This window comes from Tachypleus tridentatus, chromosome 10 (assembly GCF_004210375.1).
Source record: "Tachypleus tridentatus isolate NWPU-2018 chromosome 10, ASM421037v1, whole genome shotgun sequence".
Taxonomy (NCBI): Eukaryota; Metazoa; Arthropoda; class Merostomata; order Xiphosura; family Limulidae; genus Tachypleus; species Tachypleus tridentatus.
The window spans coordinates 99,915,840-99,935,108 of record NC_134834.1 but is presented as its reverse complement, the minus strand read 5'-3'; the positions used below and the strand labels follow the sequence as shown (position 1 = coordinate 99,935,108).

The 19,269-nt window shown below is 32.1% G+C and overlaps 1 protein-coding gene across 1 annotated transcript in view; it reads right to left on the bottom strand.

Moving 5' to 3' along the window:
• Positions 1–19,269, bottom strand: part of LOC143228425 (laminin subunit alpha-like) — a 189,771-nt gene that overhangs the window by 55,291 nt on the left and 115,211 nt on the right. Inside the window, 12 exon segments of the mRNA XM_076459687.1 lie at positions 138–242; positions 2,845–2,996; positions 4,722–4,868; positions 5,199–5,379; positions 6,198–6,298; positions 7,514–7,710; positions 8,354–8,440; positions 12,384–12,511; positions 14,349–14,462; positions 15,674–15,788; positions 16,276–16,394; positions 16,926–17,009. Coding sequence (XP_076315802.1) covers positions 138–242; positions 2,845–2,996; positions 4,722–4,868; positions 5,199–5,379; positions 6,198–6,298; positions 7,514–7,710; positions 8,354–8,440; positions 12,384–12,511; positions 14,349–14,462; positions 15,674–15,788; positions 16,276–16,394; positions 16,926–17,009 — 1,530 coding nt within the window.

The window sequence follows — 19,269 nt, the reverse complement described above, 5'->3', positions numbered from 1 at the left end:
ATGAAATGAGTAAAACACTGAGTATGATATTTATTTTCTGGTGGTTGTTTGTTTGTTTCTGTGAGAATAATAGTGTTATGAATGTATAAATTATTTGGTGAACATTGTAGCTTATTCATAGAAACCTAAATACTCACACTGTTGTTAAGTTGGCGAGCTTGGTCCTCAACAGACATTACACTATAGTGTAACGGACTCAAGTCCACTGTTGTTGGGTCAAAGATGAGAGCATTCACCTCTGGCTGCAATATTATAAGAACTAGTATAAGATCGGACACTATTTCTTCAATAAATACTTGAATGACATGTTTAACATTTCAGACTTTATGAAAAACAACATGTGCCAAAAATAAAACAAAAGAAGATAGAGAAGGTTACATAGATAAGAACTAAACATACATTAATGTAGAAGGAAAACAAAATATAGTTTTTGTATCTTTAGATAAGAACTAAACATACATTAATGTAGAAGGAAAACAAAATATAGTTTTTGTATCTTTAGATAAGAACTAAACATACATTAATGTAGAAGGAAAACAAAATATCGTTTTTGTATCTTTAGATAAGAACTAAACATACATTAATGTAGAAGGAAAACAAAATATACTTTTTGTATCTTTAGATAAGAACTAAACATACATTAATGTAGAAGGAAAACAAAATATACTTTTTGTATCTTTAGATAAGAACTAAACATATATTAATGTAGAAGGAAAACAAAATATAGTTTTTGTATCTTTAGATAAGAACTAAACATACATTAATGTAGAAGGAAAACAAAATATAGTTTTTGTATCTTTAGATAAGAACTAAACATACATTAATGTAGAAGGAAAACAAAATATAGTTTTTGTATCTTTAGATAAGAACTAAACATACATTAATGTAGAAGGAAAACAAAATATAGTTTTTGTATCTTTAGATAAGAACTAAACATACATTAATGTAGAAGGAAAACAAAGTATAGTTTTTGTATCTTTAGATAAGAACTAAACATACATTAATGTAGAAGGAAAACAAAGTATAGTTTTTTGTATCTTTAGATAAGAACTAAACATACATTAATGTAGAAGGAAAACAAAGTATAGTTTTTGTATCTTTAGATAAGAACTAAACATACATTAATGTAGAAGGAAAACAAAGTATAGTTTTTGTATCTTTAGATAAGAACTAAACATACATTAATGTAGAAGGAAAACAAAATATAGGTTTTGTATCTTTAGATAAGAACTAAACATATATTAATGTAGAAGGAAAACAAAGTATAGTTTTTGTATCTTTGGATAAGAACTAAACATACATTAATGTAGAAGGAAAATAAAGTATAGTTTTTGTATCTTTAGATAAGAACTAAACATACATTAATGTAGAAGGAAAATAAAGTATAGTTTTTGTATCTTTAGATAAGAACTAAACATACATTAATGTAGAAGGAAAACAAAGTATAGTTTTTGTATCTTTAGAGGCACAACAGTTTCAAGCATATTTACACAGATACTTTTGAACAAAAGTTCGTTTAAGTTTTTGTCTTGGTGCTCATCAGTTAATTACAAGGAACATTTCAAAAATATCTGTTTAATGAAACTGTTTTCGTGAGAACTGAGAAAAGTTAACACTCTTTTTTAAATATATAAATAAATAGCATGTTTTTTGCTTTGTTTTGAGATGAATGTCTACAATATTCACAAGTATGATGGTTCTTAACATTATTTATTAAAAATGAGGTTTTATCTTGGAAACAAAGAAATTAAACTTCTTAAACATAAGGTAAATAGTACTATAATAATTACATGGTAACAATAAAATCATGGTAATTTTATTATACCAATATGGGTTTAAAACGTTTATAAATTTATACATGTGTATCTGAAAATATCATGTGGTTAAAATTTATTTCTTACAGCTTTAAAATATTTAACTAACACGACTCTCTTGCCTTATCAAAGCATCACCAAATAAATTCCACTAAGCTGGAAAATAGTAAAATTATGAAACAGCAGAAAGTCAAAGAGAAATAAACTGGAAAACATTTCTCTTGTTTTATTTCACAAAAATTAATTTGTCTAGGATGATTCAAAATACACTGGATGATTCAAAATACACTGGTTGATTCAAAATACACTGGATGATTCAAAATACACTGGTTGATTCAAAATACACTGGATGATTCAAAATACACTGGATGATTCAAAATACACTGGTTGATTCAAAATACACTGGATGATTCAAAATACACTGGATGATTCAAAATACACTGGATGATTCAAAATACACTGGTTCTTAATCTTCTCAAAACAAGTGAAGAAAATTTCTGCTGTACAAACTACCATGGCAGAAATTCTCTGTACCATTTTAGAGATGTGTGTGTAATGAACAATGCATAAGATTTGAGCTCTCATCATAATATCAACTGATATTTTCTTAGCTTGCAAGTTGTGAATCTTCTTTAAATGGTATGCTTTGTAACCAATACATAAAAACAGTAAAAGCAAAAGGCTAAATTTTGAATTACAAAATGCTTTAGTTTGTTATCTGCACCAGCCATCCCTAATTTAGCAGTGATAGCCTGAAGGAAGGGCAGCAAGTGAACACCATCCAATGCCAACTCTAGGGCTGCTTTTTATCAACAAATAATTGGATAAAGTATATCATTATGATACCCCCATGGCTGAAAGAGCAAGCAATGAGAGGAATTCAAACCTATGATCTTCAGATTGTGAGTCAAGCAGTTTACTAACCACTAAGTCATGCCTACAAAATGGGAAATTCAAAGTTAATTTCTTCATAAATGCAAACTTTTTATTTTTCATCAAAGTGACATATTGTGATATAACTTAAACTTACCCTAAGAGCATCAACAGTTTTGTTCACATTGTGTAACCGACGATATGCAAAATAGCTAGCTGATATGTCAGTCATTTCACCTCTTATTGGATCAATCAGACTTTGTAGGTAATCAGTCTCGTCAAGCAGAGAATGAACACATGGACCACATTCTGCAAAGGTAAATCATATATTTTCTCAAATAGCAAACTTTTATAAGATCTTTTAAACTCTATGTGGCTTTAAGACATATGCATTGTAATAAACAACAACACCCACTGAAGAGTTATTTAGGTTTTAACACCATACCACGAATGCATGCCACTGGTAAAAGAAGAATGGTTCTCTCGATGAGACTTGTTTCATTGGTAACATTTAATTTTTTAACACTACCAGGAATGCACCATGATGGGGAATGGTTCTCTCGATGAGACTTGTTTCATTGGTAACATTTAATTTTTAACACTACCAGGAATGCACCATAATGGGGAATGGTTCTCTCGATGAGACTTGTTTCATTGGTAACATTTAATTTTTAACACTACCAGGAATGCACCATAATGGGGAATGGTTCTCTCGATGAGACTTGTTTCATTGGTAACATTTAATTTTTAACACTACCAGGAATGCACCATAATGGGGAATGGTTCTCTCGATGAGACTTGTTTCATTGGTAACATTTAATTTTTAACACTACCAGGAATGCACCATAATGGGGAATGGTTCTCTCGATGAGACTTGTTTCATTGGTAACATTTAATTTTTAACACTACCAGGAATGCACCATAATGGGGAATGGTTCTCTCGATGAGACTTGTTTCATTGGTAACATTTAATTTTTAACACTACCAGGAATGCACCATAATGGGGAATGGTTCTCTTGATGAGACTTGTTTCATTGGTAACATTTAATTTTTTAACACTACCAGGAATGCACCATAATGGGGAATGGTTCTCTTGATGAGACTTGTTTCATTGGTAACATTTAATTTTTAACACTACCAGGAATGCACCATAATGGGAATGGTTCTCTTGATGAGACTTGTTTCATTGGTAACATTTAATTTTTAACACTACCAGGAATGCACCATAATGGGGAATGGTTCTCTTGATGAGACTTGTTTCATTGGTAACATTTAATTTTTTAACACTACCAGGAATGCACCATAATGGGGAATGGTTCTCTTGATGAGACTTGTTTCATTGGTAACATTTAATTTTTTAACACTACCAGGAATGCACCATAATGGGGAATGGTTCTCTTGATGAGACTTACATTACCAGTAACATTTAAGTTTTAACACTCTAATAGGAACACGTGCTACTGCACAAAGCACTTGATGAGGGCATTTCTAGGCTACCCATCTCAAGACTGGATCTTTAAAACTAAAATAAAATAGATTTTCAAAAGAGTTTGATTTGTTTGTTTTGAATATCATGCAGAGTTACACAAGGGCTCTCTGTAATAGCTATTACTAATTTAGTAGTGAAAGACTAAAGTGAAGGCAGTTAGTCATCACTATCAACCACCAACAATTGGGCTACTCTTTTACCAATGAATAGTGAGATTGACTGCAACATTATAACGCTCTCCCATGGTGAGCACATCTGGTGGGACAAGGATTTTAATCCATGACTCTCAGACTATGAGTCAAATACCCAAGCCACCTGCCCATCACAGGCCCTTCAAAACAGAAAATCTACTGAAGCAGTTTTGCAAAACTGGTTTTTAATTTTCTGATATTCTACAATGGAAGAAATACATTTTTGAGTAACATTCAAAATAATGATAGAGATATTAAATCTCTAATAAATTCTTTGTTTATTTTTTCACTTTTTAATGTTCTCTTTCTAAGTATGTGTTGAGAAATGTGAACAGGAAATTGCATCTGACATACCTTGGCATCCCTGGTTTTCAATAAAAGTCCAACGATATGGACAACCTTGACAATTTGTATTCAAAACACCAGGAAGACACTGGCATTCTCCTGACACAGGGTCACACACTGCTCCAGGTAAAGAGTACTTTTCTACACAGTTGCATGCTGGGAAATATCAAGTATAATCAATACTATTATTCATACAAATTAACTGCTTGGAGAAGTTTAACACTGGCACACAGTAATAGGTGAAGCTTGCCAATTAGTCAATTTCATACTAAGAAAATAATTTTTACTAATTTAATTTTTTTTATAAGTGTTATCATAGATCTGTGTTATTTCACCTTCAAAAAATCGTTACATCTGTACGTCTACAGACTAGGTCCTTGAATCTTTCATTATTGAAGAGATATCAAGTTTATCCTGAAAGTACCTACTATATACATATTTACATGAAGGTTTAAAAAGTAAAGCATGGAACTGGATAAAACATACAAACACATCCTTCTGGAGAATACTGCCAATATCCAGGTTTACAGCTGTCACAGGTCAGACCCCATGCTCCTGGTTTACATTTGCACTGGCCCGTCTCTACATCACAGTTATTGTCTTCTGACGCTGGTCCACAGTTACACCCTTGGCACCCAACACAAGATTTAAAACCCCAGAAGCCAACCTAAAGCATGAATAATTATACTATATCTTACAAACAACAATGACAAACATTCTACTTCCTGTTGATAGATGAAGAACTCTTTGTTTGTATTAGAGGAACTTTATGAACAGCAGCATTAAGCAGTTAAGCCTACTGCTGGATTAGCCTGTTAGCACAAGTAGTAAATGTTATGGGTCCTGCACTTACTGGGGCCTTGCACCCATAAGAAATATTTTAATTTATTCTAATACAAACGTTAAAAAAAAACAGAATGCCACAGAAATTCGATTGTGTCGTATCCACCAGGGCTTTGGAGCACTCCAGTCCAGAGGACTCCTTTATGCTCCAAAGTTAACTTTTTTTTTAATCAATCAAGAGAGGGTGCATTTTTCTTCCCCATTTTGTAACTCTGGTAAAAAAATAAGTGAAGCCCATAGAGCTCAGAGAGTGAAGAGGAAAGTAAATATATATATTTTTAATCACCCAGAGGAAATGTGTTTCTCTTCTCAGCTTTAGAAATGGGTAAACTGAATAAAACTGTGCCAGTCTTAATAAAGTTTCAAAACTTAAAATAATGGTAAAGAACATACTTTCTCACAGGTAAGGGCCCCACCTTCTAGAAATGCTATGGGCCTCACAGATTCTTAATGAAGCCTACAAATATGTAAGTTATTTGTTGCACTAAAACATTCACAAAACATTACCTCATAATTTTAAAAGCAAAGTAAAGTACTAGGAGAAAGTTATTAAAGAAGACACTCAAGCAAGTTCTGAGAAGTGAAAATATTTCATAAAACAGTAATTAAAAAATAGTAGTACATCCAGAGTCCATGACTTACATCACACTCATCGCATGCTGTTCCTACTACATTAGGTTTACAATGGCAGGAACCTATTCTGTGGTCACACCTGTCAGTTCCACACTTGTTACACTCACATTCTGTTGAAAATAAGATCAGTGGCAGTCACATTATATGTATATTAAACTATGCTCATATATATAAACAACTCTAAAAATTATAGGATTTTATCATAAAATTTTTCTTCCATCAAATGCAAAACAGAGCTGGAATTAAAACTATATTTCAGAACAACTATTTATTAGCTAAAACCCTTGGAACCTGAAGACCCTGAAATGAAAATTGTTAAAAGATAGGATTATCTTGTTTGAAACAGCTGTATCTGTAGCAACATTGCACAAAGACTGAATGTTTGCATCTATTTCTACAAGATGCATATTTGATCAGACAGAGGTCAATATTAGAAGATTACATTTCTCAGAAATCACAATACTTTACACTGTGTGGTTAGTTAAGATATTAAAGGTACCTTGCCCTATTGATGTTCCATGGGCTTTAGATGAAGATTTTTCACTGTTCAACAATACTTCAATGAGTTTTGACCCCAGTAGTCCATCAATCATAATTTTAGAACATCCAAAAAAAGGTCATACAAACAACATGCTTAGCACACCATTATTCTATTATGCAACAATGTCTCTTAAAAACACACTGTGCAGTTGTGCAAACTGAAAACTCCTCAAACCCACAATTAAACCATCATGTTTATCTGTGTAGCTGCCAACTGGGCGAGCCACCCAGGTCTAAAAATTCTTAATTTAGAAAATACAGTTCAACCTCAGACCAGTTGGATAAAGGTCATAAATTAGGTATATCATATTTTACTATAAGATCATTCAGTATTAAAAATATATATGTATACATATGGCATATATATATCCACAGAAGCATTACTACATTCAATACTCTTTTAACGGAAACATAGGTTTTTCTTTCACAGGAATAATGAAATGAGTAGTAAACACATAAGAGGGATCACCCTCTTGAAAAAATATATTGTTAATCCTAACAAAAATAGTGCATTTTTCTTGTATTTGTTTCACTACTATCCAAATATTTTTTTTTTGCAAACACTGATACAATGTAAGGGTGTAATCAGATCTCTGATCTGCTTATGTCAGTGTACAATTATATAAGAGTAGTAAAATAATTTTGAGAAAAACTCATTTCCTATCAAATGGGAGTTTGACAAGGCATAACTTAAGAATATATACAAGCAATATTCAGTTACAAAATTTATATAAATGTAAAAACTTCATGTCTGTCTGTGTGACAAAAAATCAAGATAAACTCACGTTTACAGTTCTTCTTCAATACAGCATCTCCATAGTATCCTGAAGCACAAAGTTCACAAGCAGTCCCAAAGGTGTTGTTGAGGCATGACTGACATTCACCAGTAATAGAATCACAACTGTTTGAATTTCCACTGCAGTTACAAGGCTGACAGTAGCTCCCTAACACCTGTGGTTGACCAAAGTATCCAGCTGAGCAGCTAAAGATAGATACATATAAAGTTACAACCAACTCATGTAAAGTTGAAGAGACAGAGTGAATCCATTGTTATACATAAATCCAAACAGATTCAGAGTGAGACACTTACATCAACATGTGTAAAGTTGAAGAGATAGAGCGAATCCATTGTTATATGTAAATCCAAACATATTCAGAGGGCGACATACATCAACACATGTAAAGTTAAAGAGACAGAGTGAATCCATTGTGACATGTAAATCCAAACAGATTCAAAGTGAAACACACAGATTAACATGTGTAAAGTTGAAGATGTAACATAGATCCATTGTGACATATAAATCCAAATAGATTCAGAGTCAGTCATATGGGTCAATTCTTTTGACACAGATACATGAATGGCTGGATATAAACAGTTTGTCCTTTTGACCTGAACAATTGGAAGAAGACACAGAACTGGTCACTGTATTATATAAATCTGAACAGCAGGATAAAGAAATACAAAATCATTGCAGCAGGCACTTCTAAACATCTAATGTGTCTGAAAGCTGAGCAACAAGTAAGTGATGTAACCAGAATGACAACCTTTAACCTAACTTCCTCATTACAAATAAAGCTGAATGACTTTTACAACAACTTTCTGAATTGAACACTTGAAAACTTACCTTCCACAGCGAGGACCAGCGTACCCAGGTTTACAGTTGCAACTGATTTCTAGTCCACTCTCAGACACTTCACAACTAACAGCAAAACTGAAAGGAAAAACATATACTTGATAAAACAATAAATATATGAAGTCTAAACATTTACAAACCTCTTATAAAATTTGATGTAAATAAAATGCTTTAAATGAAGTAACGTCACAGATTCTTCAAGTCACTTATTCTACTTCTCTAACATGTATAATTATTAAAATAATCATCAGATAGTTATAATAATTGATCAATGAACTAATGAGAATGACAACTTCAACAGCAAAATATGTATCACCACAGACTGTAAAATTCATAAAAACTCACCATGTTCCTTCCCAGTGGCTCAGTGATAAATCTGCAGGGTTATAGCACTAAACATCAGGTTTTAATATTTGTAGTAGGTACAGTGTAGATAACTAATTATGCACCTTTGTGCCTAACGTCGAAATCACCTTGATAACAATATTCAATGTGACCCTTATTCATGCCCAGTACTGGTTCTATCCACAAGAGAACATGACATGGGTGAATGTTAGTGTGTGAGTGACCCTTATTCATGCCCAGTACTGGTTCTATCCACAAGAGAACATGACATGGGTGAATGTTAGTGTGTGAGTGACCCTTATTCGTGCCCAGTACTGGTTCTATCCACAAGAGAACATGACATGGGTGAATGTTAGTGTGTGAGTGACCCTTATTCATGCCCAGTACTGGTTCTGCCCACAAGAGAACATGACATGGGTGAATGTTAGTGTGTGAGTGACCCTTATTCATGCCCAGTACTGGTTCTGTCCACAAGAGAACATGACATGGGTGAATGTTAGTGTGTGAGTGACCCTTATTCATGCCCAGTACTGGTTCTATCCACAAGAGAACATGACATGGGTGAATGTTAGTGTGTGAGTGACCCTTATTCATGCCCAGTACTGGTTCTATCCACAAGAGAACATGACATGGGTGAATGTTAGTGTGTGAGTGACCCTTATTCATGCCCAGTACTGGTTCTGTCCACAAGAGAACATGACATGGGTGAATGTTAGTGTGTGAATTCCAACAGTACATTACTTAGTGTTGTATGATTTCAGGTTTTTTTAAAATAGCAGGTGCATTACAATAAAGAAAATCAATGTAATGCGAAAGCATGAGACAGGGAGACTATAATGGTGAAGAACTGTTCATGGATAGGTCTGTTGATTGGTCGATTTGTGAAAACATGTTTCAGTAAGGCCTTGACAGTCTGTGTAATGTGGATTGGAATTATAAATATGTTCCAAGTTATATTAAGAACATATCCTCTGTGTTCAATTTCATTTATAAGCTTCCTGCATGGTTCATTCACTGATTTCACATTGTTATTGACTTAATGTAGCACCAGCATTATGATTGTGGCTGTAGTAATACTTTACAAGAACAATTCTAATGTTCAAATGTAATCTGCCAGGAGTCATTTCTAATAATACAGTTAATCTCAGCATGTAAAATAGTTTTTATAAAGATATGCATGTGTGTTTTTTCTTATAACAAAGCCACATCAGGCTATGTGCTGTGTCTACTGAGGGGAAACGAACCCATTTATACCTGAAGACTCACTGCTGTCTCAGCAGGAAACACAGGTATGCAATTTGAATATAGAAGTTATACAATCACCTCTGAGTGTATGTGTGTTTGTCCACAAGATTTCTCCAAAATGGCTGAACGGATTTGGGTGAAAGTTGGTTCATATTTGGACTATGACCTAACTAAGAAGTTATCAATTTCTTGTCAAGAGTCAAAATCACAAAAATAAAAAAAGTCCCAATCTGTTAACAAGGGAACCAATTCATCACAATGTATTTGCTCTATATCTCAGTCAAAAATTATCAGTGTTAAAAGAAATGGTGGATCTATGTAGAATATTATTTCTCACTGTTGTGTCAAAAATAATTTGTGTTTGTTAACAATGACAGACATACAGATGTATTTGTTGAGGGCTGAACAGGATCAATGCTGCACAGTGGAGGCATCCAGTCTACTGACTACCCCTCTCCTTAATCACTTGTAATCACCTTTCCCATCATTTTGATACACATGTAACTGTAAAACTAAGAGACATGGAAAGGGTGCCTCAACTGCTCCACTATCAGCATTATTACTTCATCGTATCCTCTTTAGATCTTTCATACAATTCTTACCAAAACATGAAATACTGTCTCAGTCTTTTGCTTGTGGTAGTCTTCACCATCCAAAACTTTGACTTCTACATATTTCTCATGATACTTCTGTCCTCGGAGCCATAACTGTAGTTGCCAACTTATTACAGAGAATAATATGACTCCCTCAATTTTTATAGGCATTGTGCTGGTATGGCACTGTTTGAATAATTCAATGAGAGCTAATCACAATGTGAAAACTGAATATTATTGGACTACAATCAGTGTAATAAGAAAAGTTGAAAAACTATGTTCTTTACAGCTAAATTAAAGTTAAAATTGTTAGAGTACAATCAAAGACAGCTTTTCTCATAAGGAATAGAAAAATGGTATCACGTTCTGTGTGCAACATCTACAGAGGATCATGGAAGAGGACAGTTACAAGTTTTAGGCTGCATTTCAGCCAACAAACATGGTATCTACATAAAACTTATGGCACCTCAAATTTTGATATGTTCAAGGAAATTATGGTTCATCATATCATTCCTTCAGGAACAGAACTTGTTGATTCATTATCCATCAAGACAAAGATCTCAAGTATATAAAGAATGTGGTGAATCAATATCCTGATAGAACACTCACAATCATGGCTTGACCTGCACAAAGTCATGATATGAATATTCTTGGGTGTGTAGACTTGCGAAGAAAACTAACAAGATCAAAAAGTAGCTAAACAACTTAGCTAAGCTGCCAGAGTGGATACTAGACACCTACGTCAATACTTCACAATCATAAGTTGATACAATGTACAGTGGAATAAAGAGAAGGTGAAATACTCCATGTAAAGAAAAAAAATGGTTCAACAACAAAATATCAGCACATTATTCAACTAATTCCATTTTCCTTTGTATTTTTTGCAGAGATATTTGTAATAAATTCAATATCTAGCTATCATTACCATTATGACTATTGCATGCATACTGGAGGTGTGGTTCATTAATAAAGCCATCATTTGGCTACCATTACCATCACTCACTGAACACAATTTCTGCATGTGTATTGGGGATGTGGTTCATTAATTATTTCCTTTCTTATATGCATATATAAATAAATCTATGTGAATTCTGTCCTGGTTATAGTACAACTGATCATTATAACAAAATGTTAAGCCATCTAAAGCTGCAACATATTTGTAAGCCCTGAGAAGATAATTAATATGCAAACAATTTTGGGTAACAATATAACTGGAGGTTAGTGGTACAAACTAACTATTCTCTCAAAACACATGTAATATATTTTATAAATCACCATGAAAGAATCAACCTTTTTCTACTACTTTGGCTGAGTCTGTATATTTTAAAAAATATGTTTGGTTACACGTAAATCTACTTGAATACATTTATAGACTTTAACAAGAAAAACTATTTATTTGAACAAAATATTCTTCCACATATAAATATTTATGAATAATAATTTGAATAATATCCTTTTTAATTCTATGTGATGAGTGAATGCACAAACCAGGATAATACACTTGTTTGATTCTGAAAGATGAGGACATGTAGAGATAGGGATAACATACTTTGATTTTTGGGGTTGAGTGTATGTGTGCACAGATCAGGTTAACTTACTCATTTAATTCTATGGGATGAAGGTAAGCACAAATCAGGCTAATTTACTTGTTTGATTCTGTGGGGTGAGGGCATGCAAAGATTAGGTTAACTTACTTGTTTGATTCTGTAGGTTGAGGGCATGCAAAGATTGGGCTAACTTACTTGTTTGATTCTGTGGGGTGAGGGCATGCAAAGATTAGGCTAACTTACTTGTTTGATTCTGTGGGGTGAGGGCATGCAAAGATTAGGTTAACTTACTTGTTTGATTCAGTGGGTTGAGGGCATGCACAGATTAGGCAGTCATTAGGTGTTCCCCTAGTAGCATCACCATGGTAACCAGGTGCACACTGTTCACAGTGTTGTCCAACAGTATTATGTTTGCAGTTCTAGAATAAAACAAAAATATATCTGGTAATGTAACAAGATAATTAACACCTGCATTTAGAAAACATAAATCATACTGCGTTTAAATTTTAAAACAATCAGCATTCTAAGCTAATAAGAGTCACTCTATTATCAATGTCTGCATATTTCTATTGAAATATTTTAAACATCAAGCTAGCAGCTAAACTAAAATTGCAATATGCTATAATACAACTGTCATGAGTAATTAATAATGTTAAACACTAAAACTACTATATAATTCTTTTATCACAAACTAGAGTGACAATCACTAACTTTCTTTTGATAAAATAACAAATATCTTTGTATTAGGTAAATATCACATATTTCTCTCTCCCAAAGTTTGTGTTTTATATCTAAATGTTTAAAAGTTGTTTTCAGACTTCTAAATTGCAACAGACCTTTTTGAAGTCATGTTAAGTTCAGCTATGAGCATACTTTATGTATCAAGGTTTAATCATGGAAGCTATCTACTGCTTCATGTGATAATTCCATTGTGTATGAAAGACTGCTTTATACTGTCACTTGAAGCAGAGATATTTCCAGATTTTTGTTTTCACAACAAATTCATCATATTAGTTTACACAGCATTAAACATTCTCCAGTGTGTCACAAGATGACTATTAATTTAGTATACATGGTATTAAACATATTCTAGTGTGTCACAACACAACTATTAGATTAGTTTACATAGTATTAAACATTCTCTTGTGTATCACAATACAACTATTAAATTAGTTTATATGGTATTAAATATTCTCCAGTGTGTCACAACACAACTTTTAGATTAGTTTACATTGCATTAAACATTCTCCAGTGTGTCACAGTACAACTATTAGATTAGTTTACATGATATTAAAATTCTCCAGTATTTCACAACACAACTTTTAGATTAGTTTACATAGCATTAAACATTCTCTGGTGTGTCACAATACAACTATTAGATTAGTTTACATGATATTAAAATTCTCCAGTATTTCACAACACAACTTTTAGATTAGTTTACATGGTATTAAACATTCTTCAGTGTGTCACAATACAACTATTAGATTAGTTTACATAATATTAAACATTCTCTGGTGTGTCACAATACAACTATTAGATTAGTTCATATGACACAAGATATTAAAGATTTTTCAATGTGTAACAAAACAACTATCAATTTAATTTACATGGTATAAGATACTTACTGAACATTCTTCAGTGTGTTACAACATAGCTATCAATTTAGACTACACAGCATAAGATACATACTAACCATTATCCAGTGTGTCACAACAAGACTATCAGTTTAATTTAAATGGTGTAAGACACTAAATGTTCTCCAAAGTATCACAACACAGCTATCAGCATAATTTACATAGTAAAAGATACTTACCAAACATTATCCAATGTGTCACAACAAAACTATCAACTTAATTTAGATGTTACAATATACTTACCATACATTCTCCAGTGTTCACATCACAGCTATCAGCATAATTTACATAGTAAAAGATACTTACCAAACATTATCCAATGTGTCACAACAAAACTATCAACTTAATTTAGATGTTACAATATACTTACCATACATTCTCCAGTGTTCACATCACAGCTATCAGCATAATTTACATAGTAAAGATACTTACCAAACATTATCCAATGTGTCACAACAAAACTATCAACTTAATTTAGATGTTACAATATACTTACCATACATTCTCCAGTGTTCACATCACAGCTATCAGCATAATTTACATAGTAAAGATACTTACCAAACATTATCCAATGTGTCACAACAAAACTATCAACTTAATTTAGATGTTACAATATACTTACCATACATTCTCCAGTGTTCACATCACAGCTATCAGCATGGTTGTTGCACTGACACTCCTGACAGAATCCAAGGTAAGGGCCTGTCTTGCTTCGGTAATACCTAGGTGCACATTCCTATAAAAATGTAACATCAAAACTTATATCATCTGTGTTGATAATGTTTACAAAGAAAGTATAATACTTATATATTCTGAACTACTTATATCCATAGTTAAATTAATAGATACCTATAAAACAATAACAATATTACAATGTTCTGAGTTTAACCTAGTCTCCAAAACATGTTAACATAACATCAAGTTCATTCTATACTACTGATCAGAAACTCCCAAGTAACATCTAGATACAAAATATTATATATATTCCACACACACCCAAAATCTCAAAACAGTTTCATAAATGAATGATATTGTATGAACTATAAATGTAAGTCTTAATGTAAACAAAGAAATTGCAAATAACTTAAACAAAATAAAAATGTGTCTTTCACTAAATCTAAAAAAACAGTAAGTTTCATTCAGTTCCCACAAATGAAATATCTTACAAAGTAGCTAACTATTAATTTTAGATAATAACTGAGCACTAGTTTAAAACCTAATGAATCACTTCATTAGCATAGACCACTCGGATAAAACCTAATGAATCACTTCATTAGCATAGACCACTCTGATAAAACCTAATGAATCACTTCATTAGCATACACCACTCTGATAAAACCTAATGAACCACTTCATTAGCATAGACCACTCTGATAAAACCTAATGAATCACTTCATTAGCATAGACCACTCTGATAAAACCTAATGAATCACTTCATTAGCATACACCACTCTGATAAAACCTAATGAATCACTTCATTAGCATACACCACTCTGATAAAACCTAATGAATCACTTCATTAGCATACACCACTCTGATAAAACCTAATGAATCACTTCATTAGCATACACCACTCTGATAAAACCTAATGAACCACTTCATTAGCATACACCACTCGGGGGTTATTTACAAATTTCTTACTAGAGACAAGTTGTTGAGGGTTTGTTTAAGGTAAGAATAGATTACATTTTGTTTTTGAGGAGGGGCACAGAATTTCCATCATGCACAGGGCAACATTAACAATATTTTAAGCTCTGTTTCTAAATGGTCACAGGTCCAAACCACTGCCTATATTGTCTTTTCACAGAGTAAACTTTCAACAACATAATTTAATAGAAATATTTCCACAAAAGAAACTTTACTGAATTCATCTTTCCAAATGAAATCCTTTCTTCCATTTATATTTTAAATTAAATAATTACATGTCAAAATAATAGCTGGTCTTACTTCACATGACGTTCCTTGATATTGTTCTGGGCACTGACAACGCTCCACTCTCAATGCTTGCGAGCTGTCTGCAATGGGCCCTTCAACAGCCGCATCTAACATGACAGTGGCCAATCTTAATGTAAAAGAAAAACCATAACAATTATTATTTCTTTCATAAAGATATTCAATATTATGTAAGGGTTACAGATGTCTATTCATTTCCATTGACACATTTATCACAGAGACAAAGGAAAATCTTATAGCAGTTTAAAACTCATGAAATTAATTTCAATTTATAAGTTAGAATTATGGCTGTCTTATGTTCCTTAAAACACCAACCATCCTGAAAACAATAGTCAGCTATAATATTTAAAAGCACAGTGACATCAAAAAACAATACAGACATTGAAGTTCTTGAAACACTGGCCAATCAAAAGACAAAACTACACAGTATATTGGTCTATCATATTCACAAGAAACTTAATCAATCTAAAGAAAACAAATAAATCTCACAATGTCTATTTTATGACATTTAGGACATACATTAATTAAAAAGAAAGTAAATATGACAATTATTTAATGATGTACATCATGATGACAAATAACATTGATCTACACACCGAACTTCTTGAACTGGTTGAAAGTAAGATCCTCGAATATAGAGACCATCTAGATTCACTAATACCATCATCATCAGTTCTCTTGAAACCTCACTGCCACTAAGTCGACGAAATTCAGTCTGCATCAAAAAATATTCACACACTCTTTTAGTAATGGAAATATACTTAAACAAAAATATTATTGCTGTCCTCTATAAGATGTCATTGAAACAAAATTGTAACCATAAACCTCTTTGTTTTCTAATAACAACCAGATATTCTACATAAATAAACAATATCTATCAATTTCTTTTGCTAATAAGAACTATATATTATACATAAATAAACAATACCCATAAATTTCTTTATTTATTAATAACTACCAGATGTTCTATATAAGTAAATAATAGGTATAAATATCTTTGTTTTTTAATAACTACCAGACTTTCTACATAAATAAACAAAACACATAAATTTCTTTGTTTATTACTCATCACAACATTTCATACATCATTGAATAATTTCTCTGATAGACATTAAAAATCAACCTAAAACAGGTCAGTCAGGCCTTACTATATTGATGAATATAGTCATTAACTACTCACATAAAAATAATAACATAACAATTTCCCAAAGTTTATGATTTACAACAGACTCAATCAAAAACTCACCTCAAGAATGTCCACTGTGACTTCAAGAGGAAGGTTTGCCGCAGGCTGTTCCAAGTGGCCATGCACTAAGGTAACATTGTTGCCCTACAACCACCATATAAAGTTGTGTATAAAACAGTAATGCTAACAAAATGTTGCACACTTTTATGAGTGTATGACTCCGGAAATGATCAAACTATAATTAATTATTGAATGTAATGCATGATCCCCTGAAGGTTAATAATCAAATTATTTAGACCAGAAAAATTAATACAACAGACAATTCTTTAACATACTGTTTGTTTTCTTTATGATAAACAAGAAACTGTTGATATCAGAAAGATGATACAATAAACAATTCTTTAACATACTGCTTTGTTTTCATCAGGATAAACAAGAAACTGTTGATATCAGAAAGATGATACAATAAACAATTCTTTAACATACTGCTTTGTTTTCATCAGGATAAACAAGAAACTGTTTATATCAGAAAGATGATACAATAAACAATTCTTTAACATACTGCTTTGTTTTCATCAGGATAAACAAGAAACTGTTTATATCAGAAAGATGATACAATAATTCTTAAACATACTGCTTGTTTTCTTTAGGATATCAACAAACTGTTTATATCAGAAAGATGATACAACAAACAATTCTTAAATGTAATGGTTAAAAAACTGTTTACATATCAGGAAAGAAGTTGAAAAACAATTTTTAACACACTGTCAGGTTTCTTCAACCTTAAAGTAAGCTCAATCCGTACCATAAGACATGGCATGTAGATCATCTACAGTTAACTGGCTCAATAAAGTCACACCAAAAACTGTTTATTAACATGTTAAAACGAGTTACACACAATAATTCATAGGTATTGGACAAGTGATATTGAATATTGAAAGTTGATCAGGCACTGGTAGATTATCACCTATATGACATTGCCTCCACAAAAAGTACTAATACCAAAACTACTATCAAAACTTTGCCCTTTCCTTAATAGTGATGTATTTGCATATTGCAGTTCAGTACACATTAAAACATGTAGAATAATTCACACCACAAAACAATAAACACCTCATACAACAATATAACATAATGTTGAATTACATCATACATTGTAGTCTTAATCTTAGACCAGATGACTGCTCAAGAATGTAAACATTAGTACTAATAGAAGTGTGTGATGTAATAAGTGGACAATGATAATATATGTAATGATTACATGTCAACAAGACACCTGCAACTGAAGTGAGAAATAGTTATAATATAATTTCTCACATATTCTACCCACCAAGAAAGATAATCCATCCTCAGACAAGGATACAAGTTCAACTGATCAAAATTGGAAGAATGTATCCAAAGACAAGATGACCTATTTGGTCATAATTGAGGGTATTAACCAGGATGATGATGATAGCCACTACCATTATAAGATGGAGGAGATTCATGAGGGTGATCATTTATTGGTAACATAAAGCTGTTTCTCTATTCTAGTAAGAAAGAGACAGTAAATCAGTTGATATTTTAATTGAATTTTTTTACACACCACCTTCAGATTCCTGTTGTGAACTGGAATCAAGGTCCAAGACAACAGATTAATTAACAATGTCATCCTAGGATTGTTCAAAGACAGTATATTTTTTGATATCAGAATTTACAAAGTACAATATGGTAACAGATTACTAACATGGTGTGTTTTTATTAATGTTGACACATAAAATTACTCAACACAAAGTTATGAAACAAGAATAAATAAACAAATAAAATAAATCAACAACATAAAACAAACAACAAAACAAAAATATCAAACTAAACAGTATAACCATAAATGGTGTTCCCAACTGTACTTACATCTCATTACCAGTTCCAATTTTGTGAATAACAAAAATAAGTGCATTATTCACAGTACATCAGAAATATTCTGATAAATGAATAAACTTCGTCATTAGTCTACAATATCATAATTTTAAAAATTGTTAATAATTTAGATGATAAAACTACTTATGTAGAAGTCGAAAAAATGTTGAACAATGGACCATACCAGCACTGAGACAAGGAAGGAATTGCACATTCCATGATGAGTCAAACTGCTCTGACATCAGAAGAACAAAATGAATAAAAGAAAGATGATTCTTAATGGAAAAGTCTCAAACCCTGAATTAATGTAACATAGCATCAAGACAATGATTGTTCTTAACATGCAAATGTAATAACAATCTGCAGATGCAATGTTTGATACGGCCCTATGTTGGGAACCAACAGGCCAATCTGTAGTGTTAGTAACATGACAATTAGGTCATCTACAATAGCCTTGAAAAACTCATTTTATTAATTTTATATAAAACACACAATGTACTCAAGAAAC